At 47.5% G+C, this 17,525-nt stretch overlaps 2 protein-coding genes across 4 annotated transcripts in view; one reads left to right on the top strand and one right to left on the bottom strand.

The window, feature by feature from the left end:
• The window catches only part of LOC116081069 (acyl-coenzyme A thioesterase 2, mitochondrial-like), a 10,846-nt gene extending 4,916 nt beyond the window's left edge, over positions 1 to 5,930 (bottom strand). Inside the window, exons 1-3 of the mRNA XM_031357731.1 lie at positions 5,144 to 5,930; positions 2,644 to 2,846; positions 3 to 113 (exon numbers count right to left, since the gene is read on the bottom strand). Of these exons, the coding sequence (XP_031213591.1) occupies positions 3 to 113; positions 2,644 to 2,846; positions 5,144 to 5,723 (894 nt within the window). The 5' untranslated portion in view covers positions 5,724 to 5,930. The remainder of the gene's footprint in view (positions 1 to 2; positions 114 to 2,643; positions 2,847 to 5,143) is intronic.
• Positions 5,931 to 9,247: 3,317 nt separating this feature from the next.
• The window catches only part of Heatr4 (HEAT repeat containing 4), a 37,782-nt gene continuing 29,504 nt past the window's right edge, over positions 9,248 to 17,525 (top strand). For 2 of the 3 annotated variants that reach the window (XM_031356647.1, XM_031356646.1), the window contains exons 1-3: positions 10,021 to 10,133; positions 13,393 to 14,391; positions 16,872 to 17,059. In XM_031356647.1, the coding sequence (XP_031212507.1) occupies positions 10,126 to 10,133; positions 13,393 to 14,391; positions 16,872 to 17,059 (1,195 nt within the window). In that variant the 5' untranslated portion in view covers positions 10,021 to 10,125. Of the gene's footprint in view, positions 9,335 to 10,020; positions 10,134 to 13,392; positions 14,392 to 16,871; positions 17,060 to 17,525 lie in introns of those variants that run through there. The other variant, XM_031356648.1, reaches the window with a different exon arrangement.

Raw genomic sequence — 17,525 nt, 5'->3', positions numbered from 1 at the left:
ACGGAGCCATTGATGATCACGGCAGCCGTGATGCCCTTCAGGAAGGAGGCCATAGCAAGGCCAAGTTCACCCCCTTTGGAAAACCCGAGCAGCCCAATTCCTGGTCCTTTTACCTGAGAAAGAAACAAATGAGAAATGGAGGTTTAGTCCGTCCAGGAACACTACGATAACCAGAAAGCAAGGACGAAGGAGGCAAAAAGACCTGGGCTCCCCTGGGCTCTTCATTACAACCTGGCTCCCCTGGTCTCTTCATTACAACCTGGCTCCCCCAGTCTCTTCATTACAACATGGCTCCCCTGGGCTCTTCATTACAACCTGGCTCCCTCAGTCTCTTCATTACAACCTGGCTCCCCCGGTCTCTTCATTACAACCTGGGACGTTTATTTACAACTAAGCCATATCTTTCTTTTCACAACTTCTCTTTCATCATTCTTGGTGACTGCAACCACCACATGATGGTCTAGCACACAGACTTTTAAGATTCCTCTGATATTTAACTCTAACCCATGGCAGCCAGCCATTCCCACTTATATAACCCACATCTCTCATCCCTAGCATGTACTGTTTTGGGCTCAAAAATCTCACTTTTGTGCATTGCGCCCTCTGGCTGCCACCTTTAGTCCCTCCCGCTTAGCTAGTCTAGAAACACTCCTTTCTTCCTCGATGAGGACCTAGCAGTCTCTTCTTCACTGTAGATCGCCCATGCTCACCTACCAGCCCCTACACTTCAGAGTCTGGGCTTCATCAGCATAGTGCTCCCTTGAAAGCAGTCTCCATTCCTTTATCACCGTCTTTCCCTTGGTCCTATCAGCCCAGAAAAGGGCTAGTCCTAGTGAAATAACCTGCCCACTCTCTCCAGGCCTGAGCAAGAACTAAGAGAAATACACATATTCCTGCTGCTTGATCTCTCATTGGACAGGAGCACTGATGTAGCCCAATCCTGCCACACATCACTGGTGTTTTGCTTTCCACTTCTCCAAAGGACCCCTCTACACACATCCTCTCCTACCTCCTCAGCCTCTTGGGTCCTCCCATGCAAGCCCCTCCCACTCAGATCTCCATACTGCAGTGAGAAAACAGAAGCTCTAGCAGGAATGTCTTGCTCCCCAGATTCCCACATGATCTCAGTGGCCACCTTCTGGTTGTGTCTGGGATGCTGTCCACTATCTTTCTCCAGGGATGGCCTCCCACACTTACTTCCAGCCTCCTCTCCTGTAAACTTCTCTCTGCTGGTCCTGCTCTGGTCCTCCCTGCTCTGGGCTCTTCTATTTTCTCACAGCCCTGAGCCCCCAGCCATGCTAACTACGACTTAGTTCTCTGCCCTGTTTCCCTATAAAGAACCAGGAAGATGTTTGTTGTATTTTCCTTCCATCCATTCCTCCTGCTCAGCGCCTTCCGGGTGGTTTGGACTGGCACTGTCCACAAGGACTGCTCCTATCCTGAGTCCCAGTGTCCTCTGGGCTATAAGCAAAAGGCCGTTTGCTTAACCTTTTACAATAGTCTTTTTTCTTCTCTTGTGGTTTCTTTCTATAACAACACCCTGGAAACTTTCAAACTTTACTCTGCCACTGAAGTACTAGGAATAATTTGATGTGGCAGTTACCATGTTTATTAAAGGAAGAAACAGAGGTCCCAAAGTCACAGAACTGGAAGTTGGTAAAATGAAGGTTGGTGGGATGGTTCAGTGGGTAGAGCATTTGCTGCACAAGCCTGAGGACCTCAGCGGGATTCTTGGAATACACATAAAGGTGAAGGAGAGCATTGACTCCACAAAGTTGTCCTCAGACCTCCACATACTCATGAGCAGAGATGTTCTTGTGCATGCACACAAATACACAGTATTAATATTTTTTTGAAAATTGACGAAATCAAACCTCAGACTTCTCTCTAGATGCATCCTGCGCTGGCTCCGCTTCTGTAAGAGTCCCAATGCTTCTAGCCACATGAACGTCTGATTATAAAGTTATAAAATAAGCAATGGTTGCCAGCCCAGCCTGTGCTATGCTGGACCTAGAAAGCTCAGAGCACCCTGGTCTCCTGCTGTTGATTCTCAAGTCCCTCTTACACAGTTCACCCTGTGCTTCCATCTCAGCTCCAATAGAGACGAGGGGACATGGGGACATGGGGACACAGGCAACAGAGAGCTGCTGAGATGGGCACATCATTTGAAAGAGCATTGGCTGGCCAATGGCCCTACTATTTTCTTTCCCTTTATTTCTTGTATCAAACCTTGGTTCTCAAACATGCTGGTGTTCTTTTTTTTTTTTTTTTTCCCCGAGACAGGGTTTCTCTGTGTATCCTGGCTGTCCTGGAACTCACTCTGTAGACCAGGCTGGTCTCAAACTCAGAAATCCGCCTGCCTCTGCCTCCCAAGTGCTGGGATTAAAGGCGTGAGCCACCACTGCCCGGCTCATGCTGGTGTTCTTTATGAAACACTACAACATACCAGAACTCAGAATCCCAAATGCTAACTAGCATGAAATACAGGTACTCACACAGCATGACAGAGAAATGTCTAACGAGTAAGCACAGAGGGCAGTTCACATAGACTGTCTCCCAGACAGGGCTGCCACGACAGGCCCATTCTGTGAATGATGATGAGCAGATCTGATAGGGGGCCAATAAAGCTCGAGGGGATCTCACCTCGGGGTGGCTGCGCAGGTAGTTCACAGCTTCTTCAAAGTACTCTATGCGCATGGTTTCCATGCTCTTGGGGAGGTCATCGTAGTTATAATAAGCCAGAGCCATGACAGCAAAGCCCTTTCCAGCCAGCAGACTCGCCCGATACTCCAGAAGGCCACCTCCAACTCCAAAAAGGTCTATGATTCCAGGAAAGGGCCCAGGTTCTGGGGAGAAACAAAACAAAACAAAACATTCAGGATGCCTAATTCAGGATGAGCATGTTTTAGACTGATCATAAAAATACTAAAAGTCCTCCTGTCTTCCAGCATCCAGAGTGGCCTGGGTTGAGTCCAGTTTCCTCTCCACCCACACTGCCCTCTATATGTAAGTATCAAAGCTCTGCAGACTTTTACAGAGAGAATATGTTACTTTTAACATTAAAAATACACTAAGGGCTAGGGTAGGGTGCTGCCTAGCATGTACGGCATACTAGATTTGATTCCAGAAACAAGTGAACACACACACACAAGCATACATTTACACATACACCACTCTCCTCTCTGAACCAAAACTGATAGTGTCAACTGCCACCGAAGCTGTGCAGCAAGCAGAACCATCACACGATGCTGGTGTAATGCAAAAGCATGTGGCCTGTAGGATGCAGTGGGAGGTAAAATGCAGTGGGGCCTTGCTCACAAAAACCAAACCTACTCTTTACCATATGATCCAGTAACCCCACACCTAGTAACCCAAAAGAAATGAAAAGTTTTGTTCACACACGAACTTTTTTATTTTTATTTTATTTATTTATTTTTTTTCTTTTTCTTTTTTTTTTTTTGAGACAGGGTTTCTCTGTATAGCCCCTGGCTATCCTGGAACTCAGTCTGTAGACTAGGCTGGCCTCGAACTCAGAAATCCGCCTGCCTCTGCCTCCCAAGTGCTGGGATTAAAGGTGCGTGCCACCACCACCCAACCCCACACAAACTTCTATGCAAGCATTTGCAACAACTTCACGCATAATCTCCAGACTGCAAAGGAACCAGAGTCCTTCAACTGACGAATGAATGGCTCCATGGCTAGAAAACCCCATGCATCTGAAATGCATGCTGCTGAGTAAAGAGATGTGAGTATATATGCACTCACTTATATATACATATAGACTAGAAAAGGCTGTGTGTTTATTCTGTATGAATTCATGCCCTACACATGTTTTCCCATTTGTATAAAGAGGCTTGTCGGGGCTAGAGACATGGCTTAGCGGTTAAGAGCACTGACTGTTCTTCCAGAGGTCCTGGGCTCAGTTCCCACCAACCACATGGTGGCTCACAACTACTTGTGATGGGATCTGATGCCCTCTTCTGGTGTGTCTGAAGACAGTGACAGTGTACTTATATAAATAAAATAAATCTTAAAAAAAAAAAGAATTAGTTAAAAAAAAGGGGGGGAAGAGAAAAAAGAGGTTTGTCTTCCACATGACCAATTTAAACAAGAACACAGCAAGCACTGGGCGGGCACCTGCTCAGGGACAGATGCGTCCGATGATGGAAAGCCCTTGCCATGTCATCATTACCTTGGGTTTGTGTGCACCTCTCTTCAACCACTTATAACTGCCATTTAAATATCTTGTTGATTTTGCCTACTTTGCCATTTGTTGTTGTTGTTGTTTTGAGGCAGACCGTCAAATATCCTGGTATGACCCAGTATTGCTGTGTAGCCAACAATGGCCAAGAGCTTCCGGTTCTCCCGCCTCGACTAGTAGATGCTGGGATTGCTGGGACTGCAGGACTGTGCCGGTCTTGTCCGGTTTATCCTGAGCTGGGGATGACACCTAGTACTATCCCAAGCAAGCAAGCTACCAACGGAGCCACACCCTCCAGCCCAAGTGTGTGAAGCTTGTCAGAGCACTAAAGGTCTCTCATGGAAGTTGATTTTTTCCCCCATCACTGCTTTAGAGTCCTGTTGATTCTCCTGCCTGATTTGCTGGAACCTCCACATGCAGCTAAAAAAAAACAAGAAAATTTAAAATATTGGAAACTTAGTTGTAGAGTCCTTGCCTAGTTTGAGTTCCCACACTGCCACAAGAAACGACAGAAGACATTCTAAAAGAAAATTAGGGGCCGTGAGTGTAACAGTGTGGACTTTATAGTAATAAAGAGGAGTCTCTCCTCCCCCTCCCCCTTGGTTTTTTTTGAGACAGGGTTTCTCTGTATAGCCCTGGCTGTCCTGGAATTCACTCTGTAGACCAGGCTGACCTCGAACTCAGAGCTCGCCTGCCTCTGTCTCCCAAGTGCTGGGATTAAAGGTGTGTGCCACCACCGCCCAGCTCCTCTTTCCTTAATTTAATTTTAATTTAGCAGCGGAACTGAAGGACCAGCTTCAGGGAAATAGCATCACCATAACAGGCCTCTTCCTGTCCAGTCCTGCCTCCTTCCCACTGCGTCCTAGATCATTTGGAGCTACCCTTTTCTTCACTTAAAATCGCTGGGGAACTTTGAGCAAAGGGAATGTGGAGGGCGCTCACCTGGGGGCAGGAAGAGCGTGGCGCGCACCCGGCCCTCGCGCACAGGCACGCGCCGCACCCCGGCAGCCATGAAGTGACGCTCGTGCACCGCCCGGGCCAGCAGCCGTCCGCTGTCGGGCTCGTGTCCGTCCAGCACCTCCAGCTCCACCACGGAGGGCGTCTGCACGTCGCGCTTGACCAGGCGCCAGAAAGGCCGTTCGGGCTCCATGGCCCAGAGCAGCCCCATGGGCTCGAGCCCCGTGAAGCTGCCGCCCAGCGCGGGCGCGCGCGCCAGGTCCAGCTTGCCGTGGGCGTCAGCGCGGTAGCGCGCGTGGGCTCGGAAGAGTGCGCTCTTCTCGTCGCGCAGGGCAGAGCGCAGGGTGACGGGCTGCTCGGGGGCCAGGCCGCGCACGGCGATGCTCAGCGGCTCGTCCCAGCAGCTGCGGCCCGCGGGCTCCAGGATCAGGGTCGCATTTGTCCGCGCCCAAGTGGTCCAGCCACCGGTGCTGAGCGGCGGAGGTCCTGACAGCCGCTCCCAGCTCTTCCAACCCCATTGGCACAACCTGCTCGCTCTCAGGACAGTGAAAGACGAGGCCACCATTTTGGGTCTTTGACTTCAGCCCTCAGTTCCGCAGAGAAAGTTAGAGATCCTCTAGTGGCCAGCTGCCTGCCTGCAGTCCTTAGACCGAGCTGTAGGCTGAGCTGTGCGCTTGCTGAGCCCGGAGGATCAGAGTGCCAAGCAAGCTACAAAAGCAAAAGTAGTGAGGCTTTGGCTAAAGCGTCTGTGCGTTTAAGACTCCGTTTTATCCGGAACCCTCTTGCTAATGCTGTTTTTCAGGTGCTCTTTACCCCATGAAGAGTGGGCTGGACCAGGGCTCGCTCTTAAAAGCCTCTCTCACCCAATGAGACACCTCCAGTTGCCAAATTCGTAATGTTGCAGAGTCAAGAATGTGAGATTGCAATTGAGTTTCATTGCGTCGTGGAGTAATAGACTCCACTTGTTACTAATCTTAGAACTGTTCTTTCAAAAACGTGCATCATGATATTTTGTGTGCTGCACGTGTTTAGTTTACGCGTAAGTCCCATGTCCAGTGGATTTAATGTCTCATGGGCTGTGTGACCCTTTACCTGCATTCCATACTCGTGTAAAAAATAGCCAAATGATGTCATAGTTATTCCTTTTTACATTGAGCTGATCTTTGGTACTCTAGGCAAACACTTTTTCCTATTCATCCCGGACGTTACACATTTCCCAACTGTTTCATAAGCTATTGTTTCCAAATAGTGGTTGATTTTTTTTTCTTCCAAGGCCTTGAACCTTTACAATAAGGATAATTGCACATCTTTATTCTTACAGAAACCTGAAACTATATAAGCTGCATTTGTCTCTGCTCCTAAGAAGACTACTGTGTTAGTTTTTGTTTACTTGACCCAAACTAGAAACACCTTGGAGCAGGCAGGGAACTTCACTTGAGGAAATGCCTGTATCATACTGGCTTATGTGTCACTGACAGTTTGTGTGGGAGGGCCTAGCCCATTGCAGGAGGTTCCATGCTGGGCAGGTCATCTAGGTTTTATTAGAAAGCTGGGGCTGGAGAGCTAGCTCAGGGGTTAAAAGCACAGGCTGTTCTTCCGAAGGACTTGAGCTCATTTCCCACCACCATAAGGGAGCTCAAAGCTCTCTGCAAGTCCAGCTCCAGGGGATCGGAGACATACATGTGCCAGCAAAACACCCATTCACAAACAGTAAAATTGAAAGAGAGAGAGAGAGAGAGAGAAACAGAGAGAGAGAGAGAGAGAGAGAGAGAGAGAGAGAGAGAGAGAGGAAAGAAGGAAGTTAACAAGCAAACAAACAAGCAAGCAAGTTGTCTAGCTGACTGTGGACAGCAGGAAAGCAAGTCAGTGTTCCCCTGAGTTCCTGTTTGACTTTCCTCAGGGACAGACTTTAATCCAGAAGTGAATGGCAAATAAGCCTTCCCCCCCGACCCCCACTAGCTGCTTTTGGTCAGAGTTTTACCACAGTTATAGAAAAGCAGGTTAGGACCCTGAAGCACTTGCCCAGGCAAAGCTCTTTACTTAGCTTCAAATGACCTTGCACTGCACTGGTCACGGAACTCAGAAATAACTGTTTTTGCTACTATGGATTCTTATTTTGTGCATACAGCCCCAGGAACCAAACAAAATAAATAATAATAATAGCTTATTCTTACTCCTAATAAGAACCCTACTGAGGAAAAAATAAAGAACCGGAGAGCCTGATTTGCTAAGGCACACACAGCTAGATAAATGGAAATGCTGGACTCCATAAGTACCTTTAAGTTCTTTAGGTGCCTCTCATGCAATGATGTCCTACATTGAGAAGAGAATTTTAAAAATACACTCAGCTATCTCCCCTCCAACACCCAGCAACCTCCCCCCTCTCCCTCTCCCTCTCCCTGTCCCTCCCCATCTCTCCCCCCTCCCTCTCTGAGAGTATGTCCTTCTCATTCTTCTGTGAGTATCTGAGGGTCAGAGTGCTGGCCGGTGCTCACGTTGCAAACAAAGCCAGAGATTAAAGGTTTCTCCTCGGTGGTATCCTACTGCCTCACCTACAGCCCAGAGAGGCAGACAGACAATCACAGGCTGAGCCCTTTGAAACCAAGACCTGAAATGGACCTGTCCTTACTTGGATCTGCTGGGCAAATAGCTTCCTCTGCCATCCGCTCTTGCCACTGTGATACTGTCTCAGCCTAAGCCCACAGTGCTGGAGCCTGGGCTCTGTGAATGGAGCACAGGAAGGCATCTGTGCACCTGAAATAGGATGCCCGGTGCGTGAGAATCCCTCCACGTCTGTGCGCCTGAAATAGGCGTAAGAATCCCTCCACGTCAGCATCTCCATCTGTGGGGCTCTCTGCCTGTGTTCTGTGCTCACTCAGAAGCTGAGCTCGGTCTTTTCCAGATTATCTTTCGGGTCTAAGGCTGCCTGTCAAAGGCCGTCCCCCCAGCGTGGGTTGTGGCAACAGTGCTTGTAACATCCCAAGGTCACAAACCATGTTTACTGTGACCTGCTGAGCAGCCAGACTGTATGATTAAAATGAAATATTACAGCTATAATATAAAGCCAGGCACACTCACTGGCTCATAACTGTAGTCCCAGCCGAGGCAGGAGAATCAATGCAAGCCTGGACTCAAGGTCAGGCTAGGCTCCATAGTGAGCACCAGGACAGACAGGAGAACTTAGACAGACCTTGTTATTATTATTATTAAAAGTAATAATAATAAATTAAATTAATTAATTAAAAGGAGAAAAATAATTTTAATTTATTTTGTTCTGAAAGCTTAACTCAAAAGGACTGATTTTTAAAAATGTGTATCTAAGCATCAGCAATGTCATATTATAGCATGTCTCATTAAATAATTTAACAAAACACTAAGTACTAAATGGATGCTGCTAATTTTAAAAGCTTTAGGTACAACTGAAGAAGAAAAAGGACGGTGACACATGGACATCACACCCTGAGACAATAAGACAGTGCTGGGCCTGGAACTCTTCCTGTGGTTGGGACAAATTAATTTTCCAAGCAGATGCCTGAAGACCAGCATTTCCATAGGCTTAAAATTGAGCTATCTGAAGCATAAGATTTGAAGGAAGCACTTGTAAGCAGAAACCACGCAAAACACAGTGTCGTTACCCCCTCATCCAGCCAAGAAATGGGGCACAGTTGGACTGGAGTAGGGGTGGTAGCAAAGGAGGTAAGAGGGGAATGGATCAGACCTGGGAGACAGCTCTCTATCTTATCACTCACCACCTGACTGGTAATCTGGAAAATGGCAGAGTTTCTTATCCAGGTGTTCTGTAGTTGGCACTTCTTGGCAGGATGTTAGGAGGCCCTGGAGTCGGGGTGGGGGATGGGGTCTGTGAACCTGTATAGACCTAGAGGGGTTTGTTGTAACAAATGGCTAGGAAATCCAGTGAGCTGCCAATCAACACATATGAAACAATTTCTCAAAGTTCAGTTTACAAAGAAGGAGGTTTAACAAGGAATTGAAGGTACCCCACCAGAGCCAACAGCTGCTGTGAGGGGACTCGGAGTTCTGAAGACTGGCTTGGTTGCTCGGTGACCAACCAGCAGCTTTGGAACTTAAAGTAACTACAGAATGTTGACTACGACGACGACGCAGAACCTTGCTTCTCTTTAAGACTGTACTGTGGGACAGTACGGCACTTGGGAGGTAATGTCAAACCACTGCAGCTTTGGCGGGATAAGAAAGCCTTCCTCAGCATCAGCTGCAGGAGGAGAGGGCAGGCTGAGGTAACCGTGAAGACAGGTGCTGTGTACAAGACTCAGCATCCACACAGATGCCAGACCTGTGATCTTACTTGGGTCTCTTCTGGCTGTGGCTGGGGTCTGGAGTTTGTAAGGTGAAGGCATTAGAGCAAGCTGTTTAACATCGTGAAAGAGGCGGGTCTCGCCAAGGAATAAAAGAGGTAGATTATTCTGGAATCAAATATTAGTGACCATAACCTGGGGATGTAGGCTTCTCGAAATGCCTTGTTCCGATGAGATAGCAATTTCACGAAGGTTTTTGTAGGAAATAAGAGATCATAAATCAAGACAAGTTTCAGGTACATTGGTGGAAACATAAGATAGGAGGATGACAGCCAATCAGGCACAGCTCTGTCACAGGTCTCAGATGCTGTCTGATGACACTCTTAGATTTTAGGTTAGAGAAAGCTAGTAGGCTGATAAATTAATAATTCTACAAGGTTTTACCTAGTAGTCACAAGGATGTGAGATCAGACATAAAGGTAGGAAAGAAATGGCTATTTAGACAGCTAAAGATGGCTCTAGGCAAATTGTTTTTGTTGCTTTCTTTGTTTGTTTTTCAAGACAGGGTTTCTTTGGGTAGCCTTGGCTATCCTGGAACTTGCTCTGAAGACCAGGCTGCTCTCAAACTCACAGAGATCTGCCTACCTGCCTCCCAAGTGCTGGAATTAAAGGAGTGTGCTACTACCACCTGCTATGTCTAGGTAAATTGTAATTAGGTTCGGGACCTGCAAAATTCCAAACTCTCCACACTTTTTTGAAGTTCTAATCAGTTAACCAGCCTTGTAGAAGGCTCGGTGAACCATGGGACATCTTTCCAGGGATTTTTTTGTACAGAGCATTGTCCAGTGTATTTGCTGGAGACAGCTACAGAACTGTGTGAATCACAGAACTGGAGAGAGGAGGCTCAGACGGGAGAAGGGAAGGAAATTTTGTAGAAAAGATAGAGGGGAAATTGGGTCCAGTTAAGTGCCTAGGATTCCCAGATTCTGCTTTTCCCATTAACCAAGCTTCCCTTATAATCAAAACAGCATGGAAAACAGGAAAAATTCTACCTAAGAAGAGAGGAGCCCTCATCCTGTAGTCTAGCTGAAGCCTCTCACTGAGAAACAGGGATTCCAACACAGTTAACACCTGCTTAAGGCCTTTCTTCCTTCCTTCCTTCCCAGATGTAAACTTACAACTTTCTCCAGAGCTCACCAGAAACCCCCCTTACAGGGAAAGGAGATGCACTAAACCCCTTGTGCAGCTCCATGGTATAACAAACAGAAAGTGGCTGATTAGAGTGGAAGGTTTGTTTGGGAAAGGAATCCGTGGTCGTTTGAATGGGAGTATCCACCATGGACTCACATGGCGGAAGGCTTGGTCCTCAGTTGGTGGAACTGTTTGGGAAGGATTACAAGGCGTGGCTTTGTTGGAGGAGGTGTGTCACTGAAATTGGACTTTGAGGGCTCAAAAGACTCACACTGTCCCCAGCGTGTCTTTTTACTTTCCGTTTAAGGTTTGAGGTGGGAGCTTTCAGCTGCTGCTCCAGCCAACATGCCGGCTGTTTGCTGCCGTAATCCCTACCACTACTGACCGTTAACCCTCTGAAGCCATAAGCCCAATTAAAAGTTTCCTTGTAGAAGTTTTCCATAGTTACAGCAATAGAAAAGTAACTTGTACAGAAGCGAAGACCAATTGCCTTTCAGAATCAGCTTTATTCGGAGAGTGACTTGGGTTAGAGGGATGGAGATGATATGGCCTTGAGGTGAAGAGCAGAAGACCAGCATTGTAACAGAGAAGAGTGGAGATGTGTGTGTGTGTGTGTGTGTGAGAGAGAGAGAGAGAGAGAGAGAGAGAGAGAGAGAGAGAGAGAGAGAGAGAGAGGGAGAGGGAGAGGGAGAGGGAGAGGGAGGGAGGGAGAGGCTGCCTCATGAAGTGGAACAGCATTCAGAGAGAGCAGCCAAGTATAAGCTTGATAGGAGACCTGAAAGAAGAGGCCTTCAGCTCCCAAGGAACAAAGGAAATTCCTTACTTTTATAGGTTTTCAGGGGATGGAAGGAAGTTCCGTACTGTATCACTTAGTCTGGCCTAGGCTACGTGCCAAGGAGCAAGCATTGGGCAGGACCACTGTGAGGGGGAAGGGCTGCAAGGCCACAACACAGCACAGCTTATCAGTTCTCTGTCCAGTAAAGGGATAATGGAAGGAGTGGGACGTTGGAAGGAGTGGAGACAGACAGACAGACACCCAAACACACACATACACACACACACACACACACACACACACACACACACACACTCACACTCAGAATGGGGATGTGGGGGCAGAACATAAAGGCTGGAGCATTTAAAATGGACCTATCATGGAGCCCCTTCCTTCCTAGTCAGCCATCACGTCAGATATTAACTGTTCTTTGAGAATGTATTAAAACTGAAGACAACATGGTATTTTTTTTGTGATTACATTATTACAAAAATTCCTTATGGCACAGGGCAAAGGGCATGTCTGGGGACCCTCAATAGCTCTACATGGGTGGGAGGGAACCTGTCCTCATCCTGTCTTTAAGGTGCTTAGGGGCTCAGTGAGATAGTTCAGTGGGTACAGGTGCTGGCCTCCAAGGTGGACAACCTTGTGTCCCACATTACCCAGCTTAGCCTGCACAAGTGTACTTTGGCATATGGATCCTCCCCAATAAAATAAATTATATAGCTATAATAAAAAAATAAAATGCTCAGGGCCAAAATACTTCCTGGCATAGGAGCAAAATCCACACTAATGTGTAAGAATGTAAAATATTTTGTAAGAATAACTCACTTTAGAAGAACACTAATATCATTTCCACAGTCAGTTAATTTTCAACTATCCAGAGTGGGCACCATGTCAGGAAAAATACCTCCCTGGGACCAACTTTTACCTTTACCCTAATTTTCCTAGTCCGATTATTAAAATATCAAATGCCCTAGCGGCCAATGTTGGCCTTGTGACTGTGAAGAAATGAAACAAACTAATGTTTTCATGAAAATAAAATCCCAGAGAGATATAAAAATAATCCTATGTGACTTAATTTGAAGGAAGTTATCTATTCTGGCCTGTAAGCAAATATTCTAGAGACAATAACCCTTACAGAAAGAAATATCACAAGGTCAAGTCTCATTCCTAGAAGACAATGTGAGAAGTCAGACCCTGGGGAAGAGCATGTGCTACAGCTATGGAGCCCAGGGAAGGGTCTGCTGGCCTGCTGGCTACCTGGGACAGTTCACAATGGGCAGGAGTTGGTGAGAGGGAAAAAGAAGTGCTTGCCCCAGGAGTGGCAGGACTCAGTGCTGAATGATGGGAGCATTGCTTGGCCCAGGGCCAGGGTGGCATAAACATTAAATGCCACTTAATAAGTCAAGAAAGAGTTTGGGGACAGGTTGGTATTGAGCTGGCCCTAAAAGAGTAGGTCAAGTTATGTCAAATATGGACAAAAAAACAAACCCATTTCATGTAGAGTGAATGAGAGCAAGCTGTACTGTGGGAAGGAAAAGGGATGCTCAGAGAACTGGGGGAGGGTGGATCCAAAGCACAATAGAGTCATCCCTTACCCCTTGCTTTCTGAAGAGTAGGGTCTAGCCTGGAACTCCAGAGCTCACCCTGCTACCCTACCTGTACGACCTCGTAGCTGGGACAATACACCAGGTGTGTCCTGCCGTGCCTAGCTCCTTACAGGCAGTTTAAACAGAGAGATGGATTTTTTTTAAACATGGAAATGTGGGGTACTGTTGAAAAGCCACAATCTCTCATACAAGAGGCTCCGAGGGTCTGAGCTTTGGAGACAAATGTGAGAACTGATACAAGAAATATGTAGAATGTTGCATTATTTCTTCTTTTTGCTCCCTAAAGTCCTAGGATTTCCTTACTCTACTATGGGCTTCCAGTGAATTAATTCCTCCTAGCCTAGAGTACTTACTCTTTCTTCCTCTCTCGGATGCCTGCAGGGGTCTGCTTGTGAACCAGAAGTGTGGACAGAAATATTCGAAGGGAGACATGTCTAAGCCCAAAAAGAAAAAGGGTTCCTCCTTTTACTGCCTTGAGCCACCGCCCCCTCGGCTGGGATGGGGCATGATCTTCCGCCACTCAAAACCCATGGACAAGGCCGAGTGTGCTTCGGTCTCCGGCGTGCCACCTGTCTTCCCCTTCAGCCCACGGCACTGCGAGCAACTCAAAACCCAGTATTTGAAAAGGGCAGCCGCCAATCTTTCCTTCTCTCAAGACGTGAGGTGGCAGCGAGGACTGCCCAGCATGCCTTTCTACCAGTACAATTTTGAGCACATCTACAACAGGGAAACCATCCTGCCACCTCCACAGACCAAGACGGCCGACACTGTAAAATCCGAGTGTGCAGGAGCTCTGTATTCGTCAGTCCTCTTGCCAAAAGCCACCACTTGCTTTACAAAGACACACACCTCAGCCTTCTGGCTGGAAGACTTCACTAACTTTGCAAAGTATTCTAAGGGTTCTAAACAGCCAAAGAAACCAAAGCCGGGTTCTAAAAAGCCAAAGAAACCAAAGCCCCGAGGCCCGGAGCCGAAAGCATTTCCCGGACAAGGCCGCCGTCACAACTTAAAGCCAGATATCCTGGACCTGTCACTCTCTCCAGATGAGAGTCTGGAAGAAAGGGAAACCTGGCTTCCACCTGGTGAGAAGGAAGCCCGAGGCTGGGAAGCCATCGTGCTGGAGAAGCTGGACAAGCGCACCTCGCGATGGATCCAGAGCAAGCGTCCAGTGAGGCCCGGACAATCGCCCAACAAGTGGCAGGCCTTTCTGCGCCAGCAGTACGACTGGAGCCACATTCGGGATGAGCTCACTTCACCCAGTGACTTGGAGCTCCTCAAAAAGCTGGAGGCAGAAGAGACAGCAGAGTTTATGGGGGAAAGTGCCCCACTGCCACCAAAGGAAATAAAGAAGCCAGAGCTGCTGCTTCCGGTTTACTTCAGGTAGGCTGGCCTGGCCTTAAGCAGGCCTGGCAAAGTCTAAGGCTCCCCTTCAAGGCTTCCGCACAGGCTTCTTATTTGCTATCTTTGAGGTTTTCCTGGTACTTACAATCAAACCCACCCCCTTGCATTTGCTGGGCAAGACCCACCACCCCTGGCTACACCCCAGTCCACACATCAGAATACACTTTCCTGTCAACCTCCTTTTCACCACCACTACCTGCTCTCTGAGATCCCAAGTTAGGCGTCTTAAGCCTCTCCACTGCTGACATTCTGAGCCAGACACTGCTGTAGTGTAAGCTGCTCCCTGGGGCTGTGTGGGATGTTAGCAGCATCTCTGGTCTGCACCTGCTAGAAACCAGGAACACCTCTCAGTTGTGCTAAGCAAGGTTGTCTCAGAGGCTGCCAGATAGGACAAACATCACACCCTGTTCAGAGTCACAGTCTTAAAGGGCTCTGTCCTTAGCTTCTAGGAACTGAGCTCTCAGGCAGATGTTCCATCTCACTGGGACTCCTGGAGATGTAGCCAGGTCAGCAGTGAAGAGGGCAGAGGGTTCGTGGCACTATTTGGTCTGCCTCACTTTGAATAAGACTTACTGACCTCACACGAACCAGACTCGGGGCAGAGAAGCAAGCAATCCAGAAGCAGAAGATGGCCCCACACGTCTCAGGTTAAACCCTCTTCGTTCCCAGCTAGAGTGAAAACAGGACCTATTCTAATCTCCCTGACATCCAAAAGAAGACTAAAAAGAAGTCAAATGTAGTTATTTATTTATTGGGCAAATATGAGTTGATTTTTTTTTTTTTTTGGTTGGTGTTATTTCAGATAGTCTGACAAATGGTGGGGATAGAATACAAAAGGACAGATGTACCATGGACCAGGTTCGTTGTGAGGACCCCGTTTTCTGCGGGATGAGAGTTCTGGTCAGGTGGACAACAATTCGGCAAATGACAGACAGAGTCGACACAAGGGTGTGCTGAACCTGAATGTATTTCTTAAAAATGGCATGAGGTTTTTACAGTCATTACAAGAGAGAAATGATAAATCTAGTAGCTCAGCAGTCTGAGGTACATCTGAGGCCACCTGAAACACACTGGGTCTAAAGCAGCAGCCATCTCCTCTGGACTGGTGCTACCATGTAGGAGCAGAACTGCAGACTGCATGAATCTAAGTCCTAGTCCATCTAAGTTCTAGTTCAAGTCAGTGTGCCCAAGTGCCCCTGCACAAAGTGAAAACCAGGCTTATATGGTATACAGAAAACAGGGCGAATGACAAAAGTCACATAAGTGGGCAAGGGTTACAATAAGGTCAATAGGATCAAGTAGGCAAGGGATGGTTACATTAAGGTCAGTAAGATCAGGTATCCAGGTGTGAAGTGGGTGGAAGAACAGTGGTGCCCTCCCTGCTGGGGCTATTTTGGTATTCCCATGCTAATTCTCTGGGTCTGCTGGAGGCAAGTACCAGGAAGTTCCAATCTAGCAGTTCTTGCTAATGCCCTTAAGTGAGGGAAGCCTGGATTACTCTCTAGTATGTAAAACAGTTCTGTCTTCTGTGCCCTAAGAAATGTGCTTGACCTCTGTTGCTAACTCTGAGGACAACCTGTCTGATAAGGCTGATTCCTTGAGAGAAATTCCAAGCTAAGGACAGCTTAGAATTAAATTAGGATATGTTGGAATGGTGTGCTGGCCAGGAGGCAATGCCTAATCTTAAGTTTAGCCATTTACAAATCATTACTTGGGGTACCTTTTATGCCTAAATAAGAGGGCGTGTTGATGATTGGAAAGACTAATCTGGAACATGTCTGAGTTAGGAGATGCCAGGACTGTCTGAATATCCAGGAGGCACAGACTCCCTTTGAAGTCATAACACCTCTTATCCTTAATCAGGCTTTTACCCCTGACATTGTGGATTTTACTGGAGTAAACAAGTGGGTGTGGCACAGATGTGTCCACTTGGTGACTAGACAATCCATTCCTAGACAGACTCAGTGAGGTAACATAGAAGGCGGTTTCCCTTCCCCACCCCCATGTGAATTCTAAGGGAACCAGTGTGAAGAACAAGCTGCAGACTGGGAAATGGTGGCACAAGCCTGCAATCCCAGCACTTGGGAGGTAAAGACACAGAGCAAGAGCACAACTCTGAGGCCAGCCAGGTCTACATACTAAATTCTAAGCTAACCTGAGCTACACAGCAAGGTCCTGTCTCAATTTTCCCATACACATAGAAAAGGGAGAAGAAAATGGAAAGAGTTGAGCAGGAAGCACAACTGCTCTCCTAGTGGCTTCGAGAGGCATGGCTCCATCAGTGGAGGGGAGCAAGGTGGCAGGAGACAGGCTGTCCCAGAGGCACCATAGAGAGAATGCTGGTCATCAGGCACAGTTCTTCTGATGCTACCATGTAGGAGCAGAGCTTAAGTGGGCTACAGTGAACCATGGACCTAAGGGGGAACATCTTCTACCCACTTCCTCTCCCCTCTACTAAGGTTGCCTGGTTACTCCCCACAAGTACACACAGTTGAAGTCCTGCCTGGCAACACGACAGCCGAGGAAATCCGAGAAGAGAGAAGCAACATCCTGCATCTAACGAAGAGCCCCTTCCGGCAGGTGAACCGCAGAGCTGGAGAGTACGCTTACTCTACGGACAACGCCTTTGAGCAGGAGATTTACTTTGGTAATGCTGGGCTCGGGGTGGGAGTAGGGGCTGAGGAAACAAGGGCATCTTGGGACAGGAAGAGCTGTGTGGGTAGAGATGAGAGTCTCTGGGTGCATCTCCCTGTGCTAGGACAGGATTGTGGCAGGGGTATCTAGTGGCAAGCACACATTTCTTTTGCCTGCCCCTCCCCTCTCTGAGTTTGAGCTGACTTTGGGAGGACTTTTCACTGTCTGTCCTGTCATCCCTTTTAGACATCCCTTCCCACCCACCTGACCTGTTGTGGTTTAAAAAACAAACAAACAACAAACAAAACAACAACAACAACAACAAAAACCCACAGGTTTTGGAGTCTGGCAGATTTGTTTAAACACTGGCTTGACACCTTCTCAGTGATCTTCAGCATACTACATAACCCACCAGAGGCAAAACATGGTACTTATTTGTAAAGCAATGTTTTTTTTGTTTGTTTTTTTTTTTTTGTTTT

The sequence above is a fragment of the Mastomys coucha genome, unplaced genomic scaffold (assembly GCF_008632895.1).
Source record: "Mastomys coucha isolate ucsf_1 unplaced genomic scaffold, UCSF_Mcou_1 pScaffold6, whole genome shotgun sequence".
In the NCBI taxonomy this organism is placed as follows: domain Eukaryota; kingdom Metazoa; phylum Chordata; class Mammalia; order Rodentia; family Muridae; genus Mastomys; species Mastomys coucha.
This window is presented reverse-complemented; position numbering and strand designations above follow the sequence as displayed.